General features: G+C 46.1%; 1 protein-coding gene across 1 annotated transcript; it reads right to left on the bottom strand.

Moving 5' to 3' along the window:
* Positions 1–13,651, bottom strand: ipo9 (importin 9). The gene is made up of 24 exons (XM_076740606.1): positions 13,349–13,651; positions 10,731–10,792; positions 10,462–10,548; positions 10,117–10,318; positions 9,923–10,011; positions 9,606–9,692; positions 9,191–9,310; positions 8,854–8,954; positions 8,563–8,621; positions 8,285–8,436; positions 8,060–8,158; positions 6,672–6,778; positions 6,405–6,544; positions 6,047–6,209; positions 5,595–5,821; positions 5,165–5,313; positions 4,534–4,662; positions 4,130–4,405; positions 3,785–3,951; positions 2,828–2,961; positions 2,564–2,683; positions 2,193–2,306; positions 2,000–2,076; positions 1–626 (listed from the first exon to the last, which is right to left on the bottom strand). Exons 1-24 carry the CDS (start codon positions 13,506–13,508, stop codon positions 516–518), a joined length of 3,132 nt encoding a protein of 1,043 aa, XP_076596721.1. The 5' UTR covers positions 13,509–13,651; the 3' UTR covers positions 1–515.

The following is a 13,651-nucleotide window of genomic DNA, read 5'->3' as shown; positions in this document are numbered from 1 at the left end:
GGTTTTTTTTTTTTTTTTTTTTTTGGACTTTCCTTCAATCAATGTAAAGTCTCACGGAAATGTTTTCCATGTTGTGTTTTACTCTGTTTACAACACAAAAATTACGGGCTAAGTTACAAATAGGACATGGAAAAATAGTCCGTTCATATCTCGTGATTCACCTGTCCCACTGCGAGGCCTCAACCTTTTTACTCAATCCTCTCGTCCCGTCTGAAATGACCCTAAAATGGCGAGTCCTCTGACCTTCTGCAGGAACAGACCTGGGCAGTCTCACCTCTTCATCTTCGTCAGTTTAACATCTGCAAAGTCCTTCATCCCGTCACGAGTGCGCAGAGAGAGGGGAGTTACAGGTAAGTGCGTGTCCATCCCGTCCTCCGGCGGGCCCATCACCCCGAGCTTTGTTCTCCCTTTTCTTTGCTATGTTGTAAATTCGTCATGAGAGCAGAAGTGATGGGGCGACAGAAGAGAGGGCGCGGTAACATGGAAGAAGATGTGGCGGAGCGGCAGACGGCGGGCTAGAGGCCTATAGACTGCAGGGTTTGTCTCTCGGTGCTGTTGAGGTGGCCTGAGAACATGCTGTAACACGGCTGCTGGGCGAACTGAGTCAGGAAGTCTGTCAGGTAGGCCTGGGAAGAGATGGACCACACAGCACAGGTCAAAGGTTAAAAACTCTCTGTAGGGAAATTCTCTTTAACAGGCCAATCAGAGCGCAGATGTTTTTGCACGACGTGTAAAAATGTCTACATGTTGAAAACTGAGCTATTAAAACAGAAACATGCACTGAAAAATAAACTATTTTCGGTCTAAAACTGACAGTTTGGTGAACTGTGATGTGATTATTAACACCATGTGCAGGCCTGCAGCGGTTTATGGGACCTTCGTGACTTCAGGGGAGTCAGCTGATCAGTGTGTGTGTGTTCAGTCTGTCTCCACCTGCAGCCTGATGTCTAATCAGGACACACAGTCCATGTTTAGCTGCATGTGTGTGTTTTGAACGTGCAGAGAGAAGGTGGTGCAGGTGTTTTGCCCAAAAAGCTGTAAAAATCTGATGGTTTCATCATGTTCACTCTGACCTTGGTTTGGCTGCATCATAGCTCCATGATTTAAAATCTGAAACCAAACCCAATGTGTTCATTACTGATGAGAGAGCTGCATGTGGCTGTGATTGAAGTTTACACTTAGTATTCACCTGTCTGAGCGTGTGTGTGCATGCTGCACCATTAACTGACTATTATTCATCAGCGGTTGGGTTAGTGCAAACTCTGTGCTTCTAATCCAACCAGCCTGGCACCATTTCACCCTAAAGCCCCTTTATAACTGGAGCATCGTCTGATCTGATTTGACACTGAAAACACTCTGACGCTGTCGACGATGGCTGCATCTCGCAGCGACGGCAGCAGCCAGTCTGAAGGGCCGGCTCGGCCCAGAAAACACGAACAGCGACTTTCAAAAGACCTCAGATGTTCCACAATAACAAACAGCCCTGAGTCCAAAGAAGTCAGGACGCTGAGCAAAACGTAAATAAAAACAAAATCCAATCATTCACAACCAAACTGTGTTTACTGACAACGGTTTTACAAACTGTTCCTGAGCTCATGCTAATATCCTTTATCCGATCATGTGTTCACAAAGTGGTGAGGAGGCGAGGTAAAACATTAAATGCATTGTCTTTATACTGTCTTCTGTTGAGTATCCGTCAAAAAGGATTAGCATCTCAACTGGTTGTTACTGATTTTACATCTCCTATGTTTCATTACGTTTACAACAATTAGATGTCCATGCATTTTTATGCACGATAGACCAAAAGGCTTTATATTCTTTGGCCAGCTCACTTGTATACTGTATATTACATTTAATGCCCACAGAAACTGTTATTTGGTCATTTAACACCTCACACACATCTCTGCAAATGGGGCTGGTCAACATGAAAATATCCCATTAAGGTTTGATGGAAATGTGTCATGAAACATGTGGATCTATAAGTTTAGAGTAGTTGTACCTGCAGATCAATCAGATAAATGGGGTCTTTCAAGGCATCTGGATCATCCTCCTCATCATCCTCGTAATAATCATCATCTGTGAGACAGGAACACACCAGGATACGGAAACTCAGTAACCTGACACAAGCTGCTACGGTAACACCAAGAAGACAAGCTGCAGGAATAGCTGAGGCACCGGGGACATACGAGTACCATATTTGTTGGATGCGATGAGATCAGAAAGCAGCTGCCCTGCAAGCCCTTCGTCCTCCTCCTCATCATCTTCCCCCTCGTCCGCCTCATTGTCCTCCCACATACCACTGGAATCTGAGACACACAGCAGCTCGTGACTGAAATGTCTGCCGTCGTATTCTTTAGCTTGCAGGCGAAAAATACATTAGAAATACAGAGAAATACAACAGATCCGCAGTCTTTCATCAAGTCAGCACAGTGCAGTGACATGCAGTAAATATTATGCGACCCAGCTGATTCTCAAATAGATAATTGTGTCAAACTGACTAGCAAATTACGAATTATCACTGTTTTACATGTGGTGCAGGAGCATTTGTTTTATTTCAGTTCACCTTGGCTCCAGTCCGCTGCATTCGTCCTGCTGGCGTTTGCCTCCACCACCGTCGACAGCTCATTGATGATCAATTTAAAGATCTTCACTAGCAAAGGAATGTTGGTCCACCTCTCTGGGTCTGCGGAGGAGAAAAATCTCCTGATTTCGCTGTACGGACGTAAAGTGATCGCTGCAACCTCAGAAGGCTCGTAAAGAATACCCATGAGGCGTTTATGGTCATACACTTAGAGATTCAGCTATATCAAGCTTATTTGGCCCTTACTCTTGGCAGATTTGGAGCGTGTGCGGATGCCGTCCTCGGGGCTGTAGATCTCTTCTCCCTTCACCACGATGTCCTGGAGACGCTTGTCGTCAGTGTTGAGGCCGTGCTGCAGCAGCTTACAGAGCGCCACCGTGCTGCAGGGAAGGGAAAACAAAGATGACAAAAGTTTGAGATATGAGGCGAGGGCAGAGAAAACCAAGGTTTGTGAGGAGGCTTTTCATGACATATCTCAAACTGAGCTATTTCAGCTCCTGCCATAAGCACAACTCTGTTTTAGAGCCATACTGGAAGCAGAAGCTGTCACTTAACGTGGAAGATGACATAATTGTGTAAATTTGGGGATTTGGTGGTATTTATAGTGTTGTACTCAATAGTACACAATGGAAAATGACAGAAACTGTTGAGTAAGGAAAGAAAAAAGTTCCAGAGAGCTGAAATGCTGCCCACACACAGCTGGCCAATCAGGGAGTGAAGTGGGTGTGAATAACAGCTTTGGAAAGTCACAAAGCCTCAGCGCCCCCACCCCTTATTCTGAACACTTTCCTTGAAGAATTCTGGCAGAGGAACTTTTTCCACCTGTTGGCAGGTACCAGCAACAGGTGTAGACGCACTGATGTCGCCATCTACAGGCAATAAAAGGATTGTGGCTACAATTTGGCTTGTGCCACCTGCAGACAATAAATAACTTTTTCTCTTTCACAGGTTTTGTTTTTGTGTGTGTGTGTGTGTGTGTTTATATGGTTGCAGAAGCCAAAAGGCAACAATAACCAAATTAATAAACTAAAAATAAATATTATTTTTTTAATATCTTTGCCCACACTGAACATGGCTCTGAACTACTGGTGCTTTTTTTTTTCTTATTGGTGATGCAGGCGAGCATGACTTCAACTCAACGTTATTCAAAGCTCTAAAATTATTACTTACAGATGTAAATGACTGATGAAAATGTTGTCTGACCTGACTTTCCCCTCGTACTGCCCGTAGAAGAGGTGCTGCCTGCTCATCCACTCTGTCATGACGAACTCCAGAGCAGGTTTCCCCGTTGGTCCGGGCAGACTGCACAGGAACTCCAACAGAGGCTCCAGCTGGGAGTGAACCAGGTGGGCGAACACCATGATCAGAGACTACAGATGGAGGAGGAGGGAAGGAGAAATAACCAAGAAGTGAAGGTAAATTCATCATCAACAGATAAAGACCAGGTTATCTCTCTCTCACACACACACACACACACACACACACACACACACACACACACACACACAGGTCTGATGGTTCAGCCACACATCGCCTTCGCCCCCCTACCTGCATGACACTCAGAGTCTCAGCTTGCTGCATCTTGCTCAGAATCGCTCGGAGGATCTGGTCCAGCTGTTCTCCGAGCTCGGTTCCCGCCCGAGAGATCAGAGTGGACACCAACCGGCCCACGAAGGCAGCCGTGAACTCAGAGGTCCGGGGGTCCAGCAGCTGGTTGACCACCTGCATGACGTACCAGAGGCCGCTGTTCCCCTGCTCGTCCCTCCACTGAGCGATCTGCTCGAGGGCGACGGAGACGTACGCCCGCAGACACTCGCCGCCGTTCTGGAGAGAGGAGGGAGGTGGCGAAACAGCAGAAGTACAAGTTAAGTATGGAAAAGATTAAACACAGTACAACAAACTATAGTTTAAAATCAAATACTTACTCCTTACATTACAAAACTTTGGTTTACCTGCATTATCGTGTTGTCATCGGTGCGTAAGGTGCACTGAGCCACCACAGGGAACGCCTGGCAGACCAGCATCTCTGAGAGAGGAGGCTTGGTGTTTCGGACGACTGTGGTGAGGATGTCTATGGACGTCTGAGGTACGGACAGAGAAGACAAGTGGACAAATTCTGTTTTTAACGTCTGAAAAAGTGATTACTTGCTGTGGTTGATTGCTCATTTGGTTGCTGACTGAAATTATTCAACCAGATTATGAATAACACCAGCATATAAATCATAAGAAAAGGCAAAGGAAGCATAACACAAGTATGACATAGCAGAGTTCAAAACAGTTTGTCACACTGCTTCCCAATACTGCTTTCGTCTTCATATAAAAGCAAAAGAAAAGTTTTAACTACACAGAAGTTACATTGTCTCTGACTGTGTGCTTGATGACTGAGGTGACAGCTTTAAACACGACAAGTATCTCCTGTCATTACTGAACCTGGATTTTAAGATGTATGGCACTGATCACACCAGGCCCAAACACACTGTCACAGTGTCAGTGAAGGTGAAAGATAATTTGTGTGTTTGTGATTCAGATCTGTTACAAAATTTAATGGCTTCTCTGCATCTTTCTGTGGCTCTGTCCACTTACAGCACAGAGTCCAGAGGGAATCTTGTCAGGGGGAGCCTGCATGATGCTGACCAGCGTCGGGATGAGACGCATATGCATGGGGCCCTGGCAGCCTTCGATCTGGGCCAGTTCCTTAAAGATGTCCTGAGCCAGGGACGCCACAACAGGGTCTGAGGAGAAGAGAGGAGACAGGGCCTGAGAAGAGATTAGAGACAAATCAAACCTACGTGCCTCTAAACTTAACATGTCTAGGTCTTCTCTGGAAAACACTGAGTCCAGTTTATCCATGTCCAAGTATTAGAGACAAGCTGACAAGATGTTTTAAGTCAGAAATGTTGACAATGTTTTCTCTATTTAACCATAAAAGATAAGAGCAAAAACATAAACTATAGTCTGTGTGGACACAGTATTAGTCTGACAGAGGATGCGGTTAAGGGAGCTACAGCAGTACCATTGTTATATTTAAGGAAAATAGCAATGGTGAGGGGACAGATCTTGTTCTCGGCGCTGGTGGTGAAGGCCGGGTCGACGGTGCAGACGATGCACAGAGTCTCCATGACGAGGGTGAGCACCTCTGAGCTGAACTGGGCGGCCAGTTGGACCAGTCCCTCGAGGATGCTGGGGAGGAAGGGCTGAAGGACGTGGGTGCTCTCTGACAGCTTCAGCTGATCACAGTACCTGCAGAATGACAAGGACAGTGAACAGAGGATAACCAATCATCTTTATGTCTTTATTATCATTAAATGACACCCTCAAGTTCTGGACATGCTTATTGGAAGCTTCAATTTTAATGTTTGTATCTGTGACGATTGTTAATTGAGATCTAACAACTGAGGTTAAGAGAATAAAAGTATCAAACGTCTCCTATAAATGCAAAACACTGAATGTAAACGGCTTGCTCACCCCCAGATGGCCCTGACCGCGGAGATGCGGACGGAGGGTGGCTGGCTGTCGTGGAGGCCGCTGACGGTGGCCTGGAGGAACTGCTGGATGAGCTCAGGAGACATGGCTGCCGTGAAGCGACTGGCCGCCCACAGAGCTCGGCCGAGCAGGAACGGAGACGCCGCTGGTCAAGAAAACGAGATCAAGAGGCAGCAGGGAAGAACAGGGCGAGAGAAACAACAGAAAGGCCTTTATTTCGCATTTTAATTCAATAATTTAATCCCTTTATTGTTTATAGTGATTCCTCATGGGGCACTGAGTCAGTTACAGAGGAAGTAATTTGATGTCTGTACAAGCGAAGGGTCAGTTTAGGACTTACCAGCCAGGTTGAGATCGGCGAGGATAACACTGGCCAGGAAACCATGCATGTCAAACTGGATGCGACCATTCTTCACGTTCTCTGTGATGATAGTTTTGACAGAGCCGAGGGCCAACATACAGGCTTCATGGATCTTCCACCTGGTTAAAAAAATAAATAAAGAAAAATACTTTACTGACTTAAAGGCGATCTATATTACAGCAGGAATGTGGTTCGAATTCGACAGAGCTTTAAGATCAGACGCTGGGATGCAGTGTTTCTCCTCACCAGTGCTCATTGCCGCTGTTCTTGGCCTGCTCTGCCTCCTGGAGGTGTTTGGTTGCTGCCGCTGCCAGTGCTGCTGCGCTCTCATTCTGAAACTCTGTAGCAACGGCCTGCAAGCAGAGGTCAAAGGTTACCATCATTATACACACACTCATGATGGTCCAGAGGCTACGAAGTGAGCTGATGAGCAGAGCTGCGATGAAACCAGAGCAAACTTATACATGCTGGACATTTCTGACCCCTGTTTTCCACGTGACCGCACTGCTCAGCATTCCTATGACTCAACACTGCATAGAAAATATCTGTTCATAAGCAAACAACCATTTCCAGTCCTTTTCAAGGACTAGGGCAACGTGGTATAACAGATGCCTTGAGTGTTTGCGGAGGCTGTGTGCGTAGGAGACGAAAAAGGAGAGCAAGGAGGTGCGTTTCCCCGGCACTGTGTGTAGAAACAGTCGCCCAGCAGGCATGAATGCCCTCCCAACCTCTGCAGACCTGACTTAGCAAAATATCACTGAAACTAGAATTACTGCCTTGCGGTTGTTTTCTTCTGCCAGTCAAGTCACATTTCCATCCATGTCTGTCCAGACTCTGATAATATATGCGGTGAAGACTTCTAAGGAATTTATTCAAAGGTATTAAGTGCATTGTTTTGGTTCTCACTTAGAGACTATTATTACAGAGGAGGACAGAGGACTGACAGAGAGCTTCATCACATGGTGCAGCAATAATCACCAATGAGCCTGTGGTGACTACAACGCTTCAAACATGGATGTTGCTGCAAAGAAGCTACACACTGTAAAACCTGGATGCTTCAAACACATCTTCAACCCAACAGCACAGAAGATCTGAACAATCAGCACAGTTTCAGTTTGTACCAAATTTCAAGAAAGTCCCTCAAGGCGTTCCTGAGATAGTGTGTTCACAAGACTGGGATGGACAGGCGACCTGAAAACATTAAGCCTTCAGCCACAGCTGTCGCCAGCGCGGACATTTAAAAAGAGTCGTTTCCCTCATCTTTCACTGTGACACAAGCTCAACACACCTCTGCTTTAAATCCTTTTCACTTTCCTATTAATCACACCCTGACGCACATAGCCTCCATTTTACTATGCTAACAAAATCACTTAAATACAGGCTACACACTGTTTGTACAGATCAGGAGACTGTTTTCTATTAAGACTTTAAAATCAGCGGACGGATTAAATCACAGTTTTTAAGTCGTACTGTCCTGCAGTGGGTCACCACAGTTTCTAGAACAGCCCAAATAAATACAATTATGCACCAGAGCTCGACTGAGCCAAACCAGGTCAGGTGTAAAAAGCAGCCTCACATTACTTTTAAGGCTGACTGATTTTTTCTGACTTTACAATAGGATGTTTTTATCTCACCAGCAGCAGGTCCTGAGCAGAGATCCTGACAGAGTAGGAGAAGGTGTCATCATCCTCATCCTCTACAAACTGCTGAGGGTTCGCCGTCCACACTTTGATCTGAAGAAACAAAGAGCGAACAATCAGGCTCAACACCATGCTGTATTCACACACACCTCCACGTCCACGTGTGCACCCACACACCCGACAGCCAGTTCAGCCTCATGTGTTCAGGCCATTGCTCACCTGGTCCTCCGTGATCTGCATGTACAGGATGATGTAGTAGATGAGTTCGGGCAGCGCTTTCTTCACCGTGCTCTTGAACTTGTTGTTCTCCAGCAGCGTGTGGACAAACTCAAAGATGCTGAAGACCAGATTCTCAAAACCCAAAACCTCGCCTGCAAAAGAGAGCCAATCACACCAGCAGACTGTTAGAAAGGTGCTTTGACAATGAAACTTTCAAAGCTGTGTTATAAGACGATTAAAAAAAAAAAAGTGGTTAAGATGATGTGAATTCTGCTCACCATCTGAGTCCACGGGGTCGTCCACTTCCTCTGTGTAGTTGACTTCTGTCCGCACATAAGTGAACATCTGGTTAAGGAATACTCAACTAAAAAAGCAGTTCCTTTCTCCTTCACTTTGTGGACCAGCGGATTAGGAGTTTACAGAGGAAGTAAATCCGCTTGTTAAATCATGTTTCTCTCACCTCACATGGAAGCCACTCGTACTCACTGGCCTCAACAACGCTGTTTACAAGACAGACAGCGGTACTTATCCCAGCAAGATATGAGCTAACACACAGCTGCAAAGGATATAAAGCTGCACTTTCAGTCAGAGTATTCCACACAATGGGTAGTATCTGCTGCATGGAGGAGACCATGGGTTTGGGGAAGTTCTTCACCAACGCTGTTACTGCCTGATGAAGAAGAAGAAACACAATTAAAGCCTTAAGTGCAGATACTATACAAACTCTCTATTGAATCAAAACTTCTTTCATCTTGTTTCTGGAATGAATAAATACAATGTAACTAACAACTACTGCATGTCATAATGGCCCTTTGGTTCCAAAACTATTAAAAAGGAAACAGATTTACTTATTTCCCTCCATGTTAACAGCTACTCGATCACTCTTTGGCCCTTAGAGTCTCTCACCTTGAGGACTTCCATCTTAAGACCGCTATCAGACGAGGGTCCATCAGGCATCTGCAGAGCCTGCACAAACGCCTCTGTGAACTGCTGCACCACGGGGAAGATCAACGCCTTGGCTGCACCCTGCACACACAGAGGAGGTACAGTAAAGAGAAATGTAAGCATGATACTGACACAACCAGCACAACATGAGCACAACCTCAAACACTGATTTAAATAAATCTCCAAACATCCTTGTGCTGTCATTTTTTGAAAAAATGATCTCTTTTAAAGTGAATTAGCACTTTTTCTGTGGCAAAAGAGAGTTCATTAAAAGTAAAAATGTTCCATTGCATAATTAACTCAAACTAAATCTGTTACTCGATTATTCAGATAATATCTGAACGAAAACCACCGTACGTCTGGTTGTGACTCTCACCTTCTCAAGCTCTTCGATAGCACAGATGAGGTTGGCACAGGTGGTGAATATCTCCACTGCTCTGGATCGGGTACGGATACTGTACACCTGCAACAGTTCAGATTTACATTAAAGGCAGCCCAAACTTCATGTCAGACACAGTGCAGGACAATAAGGGACATTATATGTAACTTAAAACAGTACAGTTCCTACGGGCAGTTGACTAAATATGTGCATCCAGAGAAAAATGAAATGCTAATAACACAGCGAATGTATTCCTCCTTAGGCAGGAAATGTGAAAGAACTGTTGCACTGCAAGATAACAGCTGTAGCAATACCTCAGCCATGGTGAAGATCTTGTACATTTCAGGTAAGATGACTGGAGCCACCAGTGGCATCTGTGTATCTGTCACCTCCCGAGTAAACTCTGAACACGTCAGACAACAAGTCATTACATAAACAAGAAGACATTTAAAATACATCTTTTTTTTTTCCTAAAGCATAAGCTTCATTGTGTGTGTGTGTATCATACCTGTAAGGACCCTCATGGCCCCGTGCACAGCATTGACATCTCCGCTAACCAGCATCTCCATCAGCAGGGTGAAGAGCTGCGGCCAGGCCTCGGGCCAGTCCCAGTGGGCGATGGCTGACACAGCGTACGCAACACTGGAGCGGACTTTGCTGATCGCCTCCCGCAGACCGCTTGGCAGCAGCTCCCTGATGGCGGCTTTAGCCTGGAGGGCGACCACAGGAGTTTGACTACATTCAGCTCAAAAAGCCTGAAGTCAGGCTACAATTGCGTGCAAGAATGCCCTTGAGAGGTTGGACTTCTGCAAGTAGCAGACAAAGGAAATGTATTTCAGGAAGGAGAGTTTACCTGCTCTGTTGTTTCAGGTGGCCTGAACTTCTCAGACTGGGAGCACCAGTGAGTCTCCACATACTGCTTCAGGATGACTGATGCTAACTGCAAACAGACAACAAGACAGCCACAAGGGACGGCATCTGTTAAGCTGCACACAAGTGATGCAGGTAATCACAGTCAGGCATACAAATCCGGACAGCGTACTTATGTCAGAATGAACATCTGAGACCCTCATTTGACATGCATGCGTATGGGCTGGACATCCTTGGTTGTTTCATGCTCACCTGACGGATTGCAAGCGCTCCCTGAGGATCAACTGTGAGCTCTGCAAGGTGGACGCCAAACTCTACAGCATGAACAAATCCACAAAAAAAAAATCATTAATAAAATAGGGAGACCTCAGAACACACATTGAACAGTTATGCTTTTCTACCATGATGCAGAATTACACTGGGTGTATAATGAGGATTTTACAGATAAACACGAAAACACAATATCAGTGTCTTGATATGCAAAGCTAACACAGATCTACCCACACAAGCTCCAGGCTGTTACTGCTGCCAAAGATCTACTGAACACTGATTTGAATACATTTTGTTTTATATATGTTCTTTTGTAGTGGTAGGTGTTGCTGTTTGTTCATTGTTTACACAGGAATTGTAGGTACAGCTTGTAAAAAGAAAAAAAAAATAATTGTTTTCAGCACTGCGTCCATCGTTTCCATAGCTTCCTCTTGATGCTGGCTGCTTACAATCTGGTACCTGGTCGCTACTGTTTTGTAAGTCCTGATCTCGCTGTTATTGGCTGGGGGCTACACATCCATTGCTCAGAGGTTGCAGGCCACAGGCGTCCAGACCACAGCGAGATAAGACGAAAATAAGGAAAGCCAGGCAGAGGGCAGGAAGCACCACACATTATGAGAGTATACATTGTTTTTATAGGAAAATCCTGCTGAGTACACTACACCTTTATGTTGCTAAATCATTTGTTTTCAGTTAAAAGACTTTCTTCCTGTTAAAACGTGAAAAGGTTTACGTTGAATTGCTTCAAACATGTTGGCACTAATGCACTGCGTTATGTCAAATTTACAAAACGGACAGCAGATTAGCAGAACAGACAAACATGACACCGTATGCTAACTGCTCCACAGTAAATGCCACAGTTTGGTTCCACGGCTAACAGCATTCCAATAACCCATAGAGTTATACAGTGACAGAGCGCACTGGTTTGAACCTGGCCTGAGAGGCATGCAGAGAGATTAACACACAGTTCAGGATCAGCATCAACCTCAGCTCTGAACCCGCTCTCTCTCACTGGGTTTTATGAAGGGTGACATCAGGCGCCAGAAGACAATGTTAGTGCTGACAATCCTACAAAGTGGCTGCCTTAGAGAGGGGCCAGCGGAAAGGGTCGGCCTCGCTGCGACGCTGCGGTGCAGCCGACAGACAGTGCGCACAATTAGCCTTTCACCAGGGGCACGAGGATCGGAGGACAATGGGAAGTCTAGTGGAGTATACAGTAAGCCACCGCCACTAGGTACTGTATCCCTCTGTCCTATTTCAGCTCTTCATGAGAACACAATGCTTTGTAATGGGTACTATTTCCCAAATACACCAAATGTCACCAATTGTTTACATAAGGTACTCTGTCAGGTTCATGTCTTAATACGGAGCAATTCTGTCACAGAGCCATAAAAACAGAATTGGGAAACTGGTTGATGGGTTGTTTATTTGCGCCCCAGAGGATACAGTACTTTAACTATTCACAAACCTCAGACACAAGGGGCCACTACACTGGTGAGTCCTGATACACTATCGATTCAAATGACGGGATGCACACACTAGCTTGAACTCAGTCAACACAACTTGGACTGGAGGAAGACAGCTACTGCAGTAACATACATGTTCAGGTAAAATATTTGGAATACTTCATATCCAGTAACATGTACTTCATGTGCGCATGGACTGATGATGTCTCAGGATCTCTGGGCACTGTCGCCCTGCCTTCCAGTAACTACAAAGAAAAACTTGGACACTTATCCCTCTTTGTCTGTCCCTCTCTGGTGTGTTTCCTGGCGGTCCTGATGATGATGCAGGAAGCTGGCAGCCTGTGAGGCGGGATCCACGGGAAGAGCCCCTGAGAGACGTCTAATAATAAGACTCAGTTTGAGCGCTGGAAGTCGGTGGACATCTTTTATACCGTCACTTTTAGGACATAAGCGGTTTAGTAAGAGTCGGTTATGGCAGCTAACGGCTGTGGACAGTGCTCGGTCTGTCGCTGTCATTCCCGTTTCCAACTGACGTTATTCGATTCCACTGCGCTCGAGACCAGAAACGGTGTGTATGTAGCTTTAGCTTAAGAGTTGTGACTGTAGATTAGCTAAATTCACACACATAATGTCAATTAAACAAAACTGAACGTTGTTTTTACTGAGGCAGAGGGATAAAGCAGAGTCCACCCTGTTGCTGTGCTGCTGGGGCCGGGGTCCACACTGTCTCCATGTGCTTACTAGAACTTAGGGACGAGCAAACGTAAATGATTATACTCGTGTGACACCGTTAACCTCGACTTGTACGATGGCGTTAATTTAAGCAAGACAGGGCAAATCAGCCCATGAGCTCAGGCAAGGAGGACACGTTTTCAAGCTTACTTGGTCATCACTAACTTCTGGAAATGTGGCCTAATGTTAGCTACTGGGAGCCAAGACAGTTCCCCGGCTAACGTTTTAGCTACTTCTCAGCTTAGCAAATACAGCCGAAGTTAGCACTAGTAAAAGCAGGAGACAGCTGTCCGCATGGAGCTCGTCTCTGCAGAGGCCAATGCCGTTAATGAGGGAGAAAACCGGGCAGCTAGCCGCCGTGAAGCCTCCTCAAACTAGCGTTGAGAAACTGCCACCACTCACCTTCTGTCACTTCCAGCACTTTGATCTGCTCCTCCGCGGCGGCGCGCACTTCTTGAACCGGGGACAGGATGGCCGTCAGCGTCTCGATCAGAGCCTCTTTCAGTCCCTGCTGGACCGGGCCGGCGGCCGGACCGGACCGAGCACTACCCGCAGCACTCATGCCTGCTTTGTTTTCACCCGCAGCCCGCTACAGAGTCAGTCCACCACGACCACCACCCGGGGAGGAGCAGATAGCCACAGCCACCGAGCCGAAGCGCGCCAATGCATGGAAGCGTGGAGGCGGGGTTTAGCCGGAGGAGGGAG

This window comes from Chaetodon auriga, chromosome 2 (assembly GCF_051107435.1).
Source record: "Chaetodon auriga isolate fChaAug3 chromosome 2, fChaAug3.hap1, whole genome shotgun sequence".
Classification (NCBI taxonomy): Eukaryota; Metazoa; Chordata; class Actinopteri; order Chaetodontiformes; family Chaetodontidae; genus Chaetodon; species Chaetodon auriga.
This window is presented reverse-complemented; position numbering and strand designations above follow the sequence as displayed.